An 11,598-nucleotide genomic window follows, 5' to 3' on the forward strand; every position below is an offset into this window, starting at 1 on the left:
AGAAGGGTTAGGATATCAGTATCAGACAATAATGGACACAAAATCCTCTTCCCTGATGTGTTTGACAGGAACAGGAAAGTGCTCCTTTTATCTTCCGATCTCGAAGTCAGCACACACACTGCCTATGAAGCTGCTGCTGTTGTGTGTGTGTGTGTGCGTGTGCATGTGTTGACCTCCAACACGATGGCAAACATCCATTCAATCCATCAATAAGATTGTGCGCTAACAACAGTATCTTAGTTCATACTGTACATTTAAGGTAATAATTCATATATCACAAGAACGCTGTCTTGAAATGAACGTTCGCAATCAGCTACGAGAGTTAGCGTGTTTAGAATTGGTGAAATAATTACTATAGAAGTGCTACCGAGGCAGATAACACGGCTAACATTGGCCTGCTTCCAATCTCATGTTACTGCACAAAGTGAGAGAAGAGCGGAGAATGATACATTTCAGCCCTGTAACTGTAATCCATAAAACTGCAGAAACTTTTTGGTCACAGTTATCGTACCGTCAGAATCTGGTAACAGGCCTGTGCCTAATTCCACTACCATTTTTACAGTATTACTTATTTTTCACTTTCTGCTCTAATTGCACTTCTGGTTGGATGCCAAACACGATTCTGTTGTCTCTACTTGTACTCGGTGCAATGACAATAAAGTTGAATCTAATTTAAAGACAAACACACAACCATCAAGATCATTTTCTGTTGGCGATTGGCACGTCTCAACAAGACCAGATATTTGGAATGTTGCTCGTAGGCCAGATCAACAAGAGCAAGCGGAAAAGATTTGCAGAAGTGACATGCAAGAGGATTAGGAAATGCCAGATGTTGAGATAAGACGACAAAGACAATGAACGTGACAATGAACCAACATTTGTATGGGGGAGGATTACTGCAGGCTGCTTTTCCCTCTCTTATCTTTACGGGTTGCCGTGTGTCCCTGTCCTGGCAGCTCAGTAAAATATTGTGGCAAGAAAGTACGTCATCAAAGCCACTAATGTGGCTAAGTGACTTTAAATTGAGTGTGAAGACTTCATGTGCACTGAGTGACTTCAATGTGCAATACTAGTGTTATTTATCACAGTCATGTTTTCAATATAAAAGTGTCCATATTAGGGAAAGTTCACTTTTTGAATTCGTGGGATATACAATTACTTGGGTCTGCCCATCCATCAATATGCAACTAAGTAATTTTTGGGGGGTCATCTGTGTATTTCTAAAAATGTGTCTGTGAGCGAACTTTATGAAAACATCATCGGCTTTCGATTCGGATTTTGCAAAACACTAGTCTACCGTGCGGCAACTAATGAATGTATGCTTTACAAAAACACTTCTGTGCAATGAGCAATAACTGAAGAGTAACATCAGCACAGATATCCTGGCTGGTCCACTAATACAATCCGACCACAATTGTAGCCAATCCGGATGCTATTCTTTCTATTGCAACCCAGTGGAGCATCAGCAACCGGATTTTCCTGCGGTTCCTTTCGGGTAAATGTGCAACTTGAAGTCTTCAGAAGAACTGAATTGCTTGGGGGCCAAGCAGCACAGACAGTCAAGAGGTCAGAATGTACCGCAAGACCACACAAAAACAAAACGTTCTGGTTCTCCGTGCACTCACTTTTGCATGAGTGCGTCTCCAGTGAATCAAGACGTGCAGATCAAAAACTCCTTGAGCCATGGATGCTTTTGCAACAGGGGGCAACATTTTATATTTGGCATGTGTCACATCGGAACGCCGTCATCTTACGGCGACGCCTTGACGTGACACGACAGCGCGAGTGTGTGTGCGTGTGTTTGCAGATGATCTCACCAGAAGGCAAAAAACACCACATCCCCACTCAATAACGTTTCCAACAAAGACACTAACAAGAAGAATGACCACCGCTTTGCTTTCATTAACAGCGCTGTGATTCGAAAATGGCACGTATTCTATATACAATGGTGCCTTGAGATACCAGTGGCCACACTTACGTTTCTATGGATTAATTAGCCTTCAGCGATTTGGTTTTCAACTGCAGCAAAGGAAGCAAGTTTATTAATCAGATCTGTTTTCCGACACACGTCACATAGACACAGCATCCTGTTGAACAGGCTTTGTAAAGCTAAAAGGAAGAGAGGACAAAAATGTGACTTGGATCCATTCCCAATTGGCTCATAATGCAATGTTGCTTCATGGAGGTCTCATAAATCATCCAGCATCTGGTTTACCGCCTCGCTCACTTCTGTCGGGAATTAGGACCTAATTAAGGACTCTCGCTGACTGACAAGGTTCAAATTGGTCTTCCATCGGTACCAACACTGCAAAGAAACCAGCAGACTGCATATTTTCCCAAACCACATAATTACTGAAGTCTGTTAGCTTCGTGCTAACACACAATGTAAAACACTGTAGACAGGCTACTAAAACTACCAATGATGTTGCAGAAGTACTAAACCTTTGAACAACTTATATTTGAACGCAAATCGTAGCTACACTTGCAGACTACTGCAGCTTAGTTGCGTCTTCTATGTTTCATCATCAAATGTAAGGGGTAGTACGCCTATAAGAAATGTTGCCCCTGGTGGCCAAAGAGTGCACATCGGAAGAATGCCCATTGAATTAAAACATGAAATCATGATGCACAAACGATTTAATTCATTCCATTCTATTTAATTACATTATTAATGTAGGACTTTTAAAGAACAATACTTTACAGTGCTATTTTTCCCAAATAAAAACATGTTTGAAAAATTTTATTGGGTGTTTTTTGAGAGGCTGGAACAGATTAATGGTATTTCCGGTCACTAAAATGGGGAAAGACGATTTCGGAGTTGAGCGCGCTGCACGACAGTATAATTCTTATAATCATTTGGTCATGGTAAAATATATATATATATATATATATATATATATATTCAATTAATCACCCAAAGGATTGATATGATGTGAGCATCTGTAAATGATTGATGGACCACTACTGGAAAGGAGTCACATTGAATTTTAGGAAAGTAACCAAAACATCATTTGCAGCTTGATGTCGAGTGTGACGTTTCAAGTAGGCGCATTCCTGACAACATTAGTTTCAGTCCAGCAAATGGAGCCATCTGGCCATGATGACGGCCTCATCATAAAACACAAGGTCTGGGAAATGAGACCTGGCGGGACATGTGGTAAATGGCCGATACTCAAGGAAATGTTACCCTGGATTCCAAACTATTGATGATGTTTATGTTGTATTATGTTGTATTATTTCGGTAGGGAGAGGCACGTATGCGTCAATTAACATGAACAGTAGGTGAGTGTTCTATTGAATTGTTCCAGTGAGTCATCATACATAAGTAACAGTGTGCTTGTGAGTCACCGCGCACAATGCGAGACACTCAAAACTACAAAACTTTACTATAGTTACACTTCGCACATAACACTGCTTTAGATGCCGACATTACCTGCTGGTGACAGCCACTATAATTGCACTAAGGTTTTTTGGAAGATGGCTTTTGGTGAAAGTTTTGGGGTAAATGTGAAGTTTTTTGGCATGATTAAGAGTTTTTGGATGCGTGTGGGAAGTTTTTTTGGCATTAGTAAGCGATTTTCTTGGTGCACGTGAGAGTTTTTCGTGTGTATGTGAGAGTTTTTTTTGTGTGTGTGAAAGTTTGATTGAGTTGATTTTTTTTCATGTATGTTAGAGCTTTCTGCGAGAACGAGACATATTGCGTGAGAGGACTTAATGCGTGAGTGAGCGTTTTTCTGTGTGTGAGGTTGTTTTTGGTGGGTGTGACAAGTTTTTCGTGTGAGTGAGAGAGTTTTTGGCCAGTTTGAGAAGCTTTTGGCAATGAGTAAAGTTTTTTTTGGTGTACCATATATGAGTGTTTGGGTGAATGTGAGAGGTTTTTGTTGAGGTTTTTTTTTTTTTTTTTTAGTGTATGTGAGGTTTTTGTTGCGTGATTAAGAGTTTTTTTTTTTTTTTTTTGAGTGAATGTGAGAGTTCTTTTGGCTGTGTGAGAGGGAAATGCAATTTTTGGCCAATAGTCTCAAATACGATTTGCAATCCTAAGTAGTGCTAAGTAGCTACGTTTGTGTTGAAAGGACGGGCCAAAAACACACAAACAGTGGAGCTCTTATCACGAGGGACATTTAAAGTGCATGTTTATGGAATGGCGTGGAGAGAAGGAGGAGGGGCTTAATGCGGTGTTCCTCTGGGCTTGTTTTGGTTCCACGTTGTCGCGAGGCCTAACAAGGCGGGGAAGATGACGGTCTCCGAGGAAATCTGGAAGCGTGGTGACGACGGGCTCGGTGCCCGGGAACAAAGTCGGGGGGGAGACGGGGACGGACGGACGCTTCCCTAGATTTGTTATTGCCACAGTTAAAATCGATCAATCACAGCTAATTAAGCAGCAAGGACGCTGGGAGGTTATTAAAGCGGAGCCACGCCTGTGCTAAATGATCCATTACGTGCTCTCTGCTGGCTTCACTTCACAACTCGGGACACGTAATGGAGCTCATTAATGACAATAACAGAGACAAAACCGGGAGCATCCTGTCAAATCAAGAGGAAGTCGTTTAGTACAACATGGATCGTATGGCGTGGAAAAAACATCATATACATTAGTACTATGACGAAGTCAAGTTTATTTGTATAGCCACGAATCACAAACGTCTCAAAGATCTTCAAAGGCCCCCCAGTCGACAAAGTTTGACGATCAATGCTGAGCAATGATCATTGCAACTGCGCAACGCAAGAGTCCATTTAAAGGGATAAGGTGTTTAATTTGTTCCGTGACCCCGTTCACAAACCAAAGTAATGTTTCCCATTGAAATGAATGGGAATGCAATTAATATGTTCCAGCTGCAGAACAACTTTAATATAAATATATTTTTTTAGCGTTGTGTGGTTCGGAATAAATATTGTGCAATATAGAAAGAGGCCCATTCATCCATTTTCTGTACCTTTTATCCTCACAAGGTGGAAAACACAAATGATGATGATGAAATAACAATGAGGTCGCTAGCAAATCTGTGTGCTGTGTCTTAGTACAGTAATGTTTACATTCACTGCAATGACTGCTAGCCCTCAATGGCCACTACATCCCACAACGTACCACAGCTTTTGCATTGCATTGTGGGATGCCGCTGCCTTTTTAGGTAAAAAAACAAAGATAGCTGAAGCACAGAGCCAATGACGTTTATGCGGCACGAGAAACTGACGCCCACACAAAAAGGTACGCATTTGCCTGTGGATTCTACAAGGTGGCAAAGCACATTATACAAACCTAATGCATGACCAAATGAAGGTTCTCCAACTTCAACATAAATACCATTTGATGGCGCCAAAGAAATTTTATATGAGACAGGGCATCGGCCTGAGCACTAAAACAGCTAAGAGGCCAGTTGTCCGGCAAATATCTAAAAAAAGGATAGATTCCCTAGCCACCAAATGAGTAAATACAGTAACTTGAAGATTCAAGAGTTTGTGTTTGTGAAAGATTTAATTTGAGAGTGATTTCAAAACAAGTGTGCCTCAAAGCACTTTTGAGTGTCCTCTGAGGGATTGCCAGGTGTGCTGTGTGAGATTATCCAACGACACTTAATTGGTCTGAAACTTCTTTTCAATGACTACAAATAATGCAATTTTGTTCATTTAAGTACAGTATGCCAGTGAAGTATAATGACAAGAAAAACAATTAAATAATCTTCCATTAGATGGCAAAAGGTCCAATTAACCTGTGTGTCCACCTGTTGCCATTCATACAACAGTGAGTAAGCACATTTTGTGACAATATTAAGACGAGAACATCATTACTTCAACAATTGGCGCAGGATAGGGACCGGGCCGGAATGTGAATAGAAATATGTGGTGGCTATTTAACGGCCATTATAATTGCATTGAAAAAATAAAATAAAAATTGAAGCCCAAAAAAATTCTTGAATAAGCAGGGATACACCGACACGATGCGTTTTTGGGGTTTGGTTACCCCCAAAAAAGAAAGAGAAAATAAAATGGAAGAAAAAAAACTGCAGATAGGTGAATCCATGGATGCCTAGGCCTTTTTCTTTTTTTTTTTAAATCAGCGCCCTTATTATTTTGTATATTTTATTGTTTTCTTTTAAATCATTATTGTTATTATTACTATTATTATTGTAATTATTGTCATTTCCTTTCTTGTTTCTCTATTAAATAGTTTTTCTTTACGCTGTGATATGGATGTCCCTGGGTCTGAAATAAATCAAGATCTGCAAGGTTTCCATGAAGCCTTCTACTTCGATTATAATCGGATATGCTCCATATAAACACCGCAATCGGAATAAACAGTCAAGTTAACATTCGGTTAAGTACATTTTCACCATGTATACCGTCATTCAGAATACATTCGGGAAAAGCTCTGTCTGCGCATGGGTCCATTTTCTTTACCAAACGATAAGTCGATATAGTAATTATCGTGACAGGCCTACTGGTGCCAAACTGCGATTATGCGGCGGTCCACTTTATACGTCGGGTGATGTGCCGTGCAATTTTTCTCACGTAAAATCCAGTGGTATCTTGACTTAAAATCGTACTTCCATTGGTGACTGGACTTCGGAACTTAATTCATTCCACAATCATGCCCGTAACTCAAATAATCTTTTCATCATTTCCCATTGAAATGTACAGAAATGCCATTGTTAAAAAAAAAGAAAGAAATATATATTTTTAATACGAAATATAGCACTCTACAGTACTGTATTTTATAAAAAGATACAGTTATAACTATATGACTGAATAGAATGGAATTTGTAAAGCATTAAACAGGTTGTGGATCATGACTTCATGATTTAATTCATTATGCGGCTCCTTGTGGCGTGCGTGCCTTGGCCACCAGAGGGCAGCATCATGTGTGCATATACACAAAGAAGATCACAACTGGTGAATAAGCTGCAGTAACATTAGTTGTGTTCTACATGCCAAAGGTTATTGTTATATTGACTGTCTACATGTGTTGCTACCCTATTTGTGTCAAACTATGCACCACGACATCGCTGCTAGTTTCATTAGCTCGTTTATGGCATTGGGCATCGTGTGTTGGCATTAAGCTAACAGACTTTGCTATGACGAAGTTATGTGGGATGGTTAAATACAAAAAGTGTAATTCCCTTTGTTTTGTCGAGTTTTACAGGAACCATTTTTTTTGAAGACGCGCTTACTAGTTGCCAAACTGCTGCTTGTTGTGAAGTTGGCTGCCACCATCTCGCACTTCACCGGAGGTACCACTGGATGCGCTTGGACTCAATCAAATTTGGGGAAACACTGGAGCAGGGAGCCGCGTCCTCTTCTTTTCTTGCAGCTTGCTCAATGCACGACAACTTTTGAGCGCGGCCCTCCCTCATTTGCATGCCTCGCCTTCATTGGATGTCTTCCAGCAGGCGATCCGTGTGCCAATTGGCTGCCAGCGCGGAGAGGGAATGCGCGCTCTCGCTCCAAAACAGCCATAAAAGGCGAGCGCGCATCTTCCCAGAGGCCACAGTACAGAGACGCGAGTGTCTGATGCTGACTAAAAAGAGAGGTTGACTTACAGCGGGTGAGTACAGGGAGCTTCTGTCCGTCCGGTCCGGTCCGGTCCAGTCAGGTGTCCAGCATGTCACTGGAGGTGAAGGAGAAGACTCAGGTGCGTCTGGTCTTTCTGGGGGCAGCCGGGGTGGGCAAGACCGCCCTGATACGCCGCTTCCTGCAAGACACGTTCGAGGTCAAACACCGGCGCACGGTGGAGGAGCTCCACAGCCAGGAGTACGACGTCGGCAGCGGCGCCAAGATCACCGTGGAGATCCTGGACACCAGCGGTAGCTACTCCTTCCCGGCCATGCGCAGGCTCTCCATCCAGAGCAGCGACGCCTTCGCGCTGGTCTACGCCGTGGACGACCCCGAGTCGCTGGAGGCGGTCAAGAGCCTGCGGGACGAGATCCTGGAGATCAAGGAGGACAAGTACACGCCCATCGTGGTGGTGGGCAACAAGACGGACCGCGCGGGCGAGAGGCGGGTGTCCGCTGACGACGTGCTGTCCACCGTGGAGATGGACTGGAACAACAGCTACCTGGAAGCCTCGGCCAAGGACAACGCCAACGTGATGGAGGTGTTCAAGGAGCTCCTGCAGCAGACCAACCTGCCCAGCCGCCTCAGCCCGGCTCTGTGTCGACGCAGGGAGACCTACCCCAAACACGCCAGCTTCAGGCCCCCCATGAACAAGACCAACAGCTGCACAGTGTCCTAACGGCAGGGACAAAAGAGGACACGTTCAAAAGGTGGCGTCAAGTGAGGGTCGCCCACCTCCGCGCTTCTTCAGCCTCAAATGAAGGACACCAGAGAAGTGAATCATTATGATGAGAAAGCATTCAGTAGTCCTCCCTTGGCGTAGTGAGTTTTGGTGCCTCATCGCTGCTGTTAAGATCAATGTAACACTTAAAGACGTAAAGGCAGTCTTAACTGTGGTACTTACTATATACATAAATGTTCCAACTTACCAGTAACATTTTATTACAGTCCATCGTTTTGTAATTGTGCGTCACAGCCGTGACTTTCTCGGTAAAATGTTTTAAAAAGCGCATCAGAACTGTAAATACTCACTATGAAATGAACTTGCTTTTGTATAGATTTTTCTTTTTTAAATCATCCTACACTGTATTTGTTGTGCTGTTCTATTTATTGAAACAAATGTATTGTGGGTTTAAATGTGTATCATAAAAACAAAAATGAATATAAAATGTGGTCTTTTGATTCTATATGTTAACAATTGTCACTCTTCAATGAGAAGCATCATGTTTTGATTCAAAACACAACAAATGTATTCGTTTCAAATTTTCTTTACATTCAAATTTTTTTAGAAACGTTTAATTATAATTATCAATAAATATTTTTCCTAATGCCAAAACAAATTGTATATTTTGTTTGTTTCAGATGTTTTTTTTAAATCATAAATTGTGTAGATACCTTCTTAAATGATTAATTATGCAAACATATTTTTTTCTAATCCCCAAACCAAAAACATATTTGAGTTTTACATTTTTTAATATGTTGATACATGCTTTATTATTATCATTGTGCAAATAGAAGGATCATTGTTCTCATCAAGAAACATTTGAGTTTTAGCTTTTCAATCGTAAACTTACATGCTTTATATTATTAACTCTCTATAACATTTGGTTCAATTAGTTTCATATGATTACTTATCAACATCATACAGCGACAAACGAGATAAATGCTTAATGTGCACAACATTCTAAGCAGAAAACAGACAAAGGCCAGTCAGTGAACGAAGGCCAATGAAGAATTTGACAGTGCGTATTTAGGTCATTTTACAAAGATATACTGCATGCATTGTTGCCATTTGCGAGTCCATTTAAGGTGCCGGCTATTGCTCGAGCTCAGGAAACGCTTCGAAAGAGGATGTTGACACTCGCCCACGACCCAATTTTGACAGGAAAGCCATGATTGGCATGTCCGCCCCCCAGGCTGACAATGTGTAATACAATAACATAACATTAAAACACCGTGAATATTCTGTCATTCAAATGTAAAGCAAATGACCTCGGGTGGGTTTCCCCGGCCTCTTTTGACATTTGTTCTTATTCTGTAACACGCTCATAAAGTAATCAAGCTGAAAGCCTTCAGGAGAAGGTCGATCATCTGACTGCAGCGATTCTCAAAAGTGTGGCACGCGGGCGCCGTCTAGCGCTATGAGAAAGAATCACTGCTGCAAGTGCAGTTCAGTTGTTTTGTTTTACAATACATTTTCAAATTGTTCTTAAAGTGTTAATCTTTAAACATTTAATTACTGGGAGGTAATTGTTTTATGTAACATTTATGTACAATATATATTAACTGCATCATTTATTTTTTGATACAACTGCAGTGTTACTGTTCAAAGCTCAAACGTTACAGTGGCTGACCTCAGTCTTGTTGTTGGCGGACTCCTTGGCCTTATATATATATATATATTTTTTTTTTTTTTTTTTGATTATCTCATTTTTAAGGTGGTACTTATACTGACTTGGTGTAAAAAGTATGAAAGAAGCACTGCCTTGTTGCAATTTCGCACACAGCTGCATCTGAGGCCATTGTGCGCGTGATCTTTGGCTGCCATCAGTTGGTGAACAACACGCATTACACACACACTTGCACAACATGAAGCTGCACGTGCACAATCGAACGACCCAAAAAAAAAAAAACCCGCTCAGTTTGGGGTGTTCATTTAACGATGTTTAGAATTGTTTTTGATTTAACGATGTGTTTAGTCGTGTGCAACCGTTTACACTTAGCGTCGTTTCTCCCATTTTAGAAACACTGCTGCAAACTATAACCCAAAAACTTCAAAACATCAGTGTCAATGTCACTTTATGCTCATTTCATTCATTAGTTTTATTATTTTCTTTTGACATCGAGTAGAAAGAATATATTTTTCCCAAAACTCAAATGAAATTGTAGCTTTTGGGATTTGATCCCCTTTAGGAGTACAGTATTTAAATCAAGGCTTAAGTATAGACGCCACACTTTCTGGCCACAAAATTAGGTACAACTTGACAATCGACAGCCACATTAAACAATTGCGTTCATAACTTTTCTACTGCAGCTGTTTCAATTTGCCGCTTTTCTTGGGCTGTAAAAAGCACCATTTGAAGTCCTATACAAATTCCCATGTACTATCATTCTTTAAACTGTATTTAATTGTACAGTAATATTTTCAGTATTAACATGAGAGTTCTTTGCTGATTGGCTGGGAGAGATCATGTGTTTCTGCTGCCTTATAGTGAGCGGCCCATTTTGGCCCACTTTCCCAAACGTTGCTCCTTTACCCTCCTAAAGGTCGACATTTGCATCATTTGCATCGCGGCAACAAGTCGCCGAGTGCGACGTCCCGATCGGAGAGACGAGTCAGAGCAAAACCCGAATTAGCCCGAGCATTGCGTCATTTGAATAAGAAACGATTCAGCGGTTGAACAGGTTTGAAAGCGGGACCGTTGAGTGGTTCCCGAAGCAGATGTTCCGCTTTAACCGTGACCTGCTCAAGTTTAACACTCTACCGGCTCGCACGATACAACCAAGCGAGTTTCCTGTTTTATTTTGAGGAAACGGCCAGGCAAACGTTGGTCTGCAGTTCCTCTTTCGCTCCGCTTTTAAAATGCTCTTCGGCGCTCCGCTTCACAGGTGTTTTGTCTTCTCCGAGCAGGCCGCCTCCATTTTTGGACTTCTGCCTGTTTTACACATAATGTAAGATGTTTTTCATTTGTTTTTCAAAGTATACCGCTGTCAGATTGTGGTTCAGTCTTCGCCCCTGGACTTGGTCAAAGCTCCTCAGCTGAGTAAAGTGGCTCTGAGGCGTTTCGAACAAGTTCAAGGTCCTGGAACAAACACAGCAATATTTTGAAACGTATTCATAGCGTTTGTATAGCCTGAATAGGAATATGTCTGGACATTCATTGCCTTCCTAATGCAGAATTTAAGAAGAAGAAGAAGAAAACAAAAAACTATGAGAGCAAAATGAGTGCATTTGCTTTGGAGTCAACTGTGACGAATTAACTCCAACTACGCCATTTAGAAACTAAATCGACACACTTCTGCATCAAATATCTCCGTGCCTTATTTCCT

General features: G+C 41.3%; 1 protein-coding gene across 1 annotated transcript; it reads left to right on the forward strand.

Annotated features, from left to right (window-relative positions):
• Nucleotides 1–7,485: 7,485 nt before the first annotated feature.
• On the forward strand, nt 7,486–8,874 carry LOC133404199 (GTP-binding protein Rhes-like). Its single transcript, XM_061679884.1, has one exon. The coding sequence runs from the start codon at nt 7,598–7,600 to the stop codon at nt 8,225–8,227; it is 630 nt and encodes a 209-aa protein (XP_061535868.1). The 5' UTR covers nt 7,486–7,597; the 3' UTR covers nt 8,228–8,874.
• The last annotated feature ends 2,724 nt before the right edge of the window (nt 8,875–11,598 follow it).

Source organism: Phycodurus eques, chromosome 6 (genome assembly GCF_024500275.1).
Source record: "Phycodurus eques isolate BA_2022a chromosome 6, UOR_Pequ_1.1, whole genome shotgun sequence".
In the NCBI taxonomy this organism is placed as follows: Eukaryota; Metazoa; Chordata; class Actinopteri; order Syngnathiformes; family Syngnathidae; genus Phycodurus; species Phycodurus eques.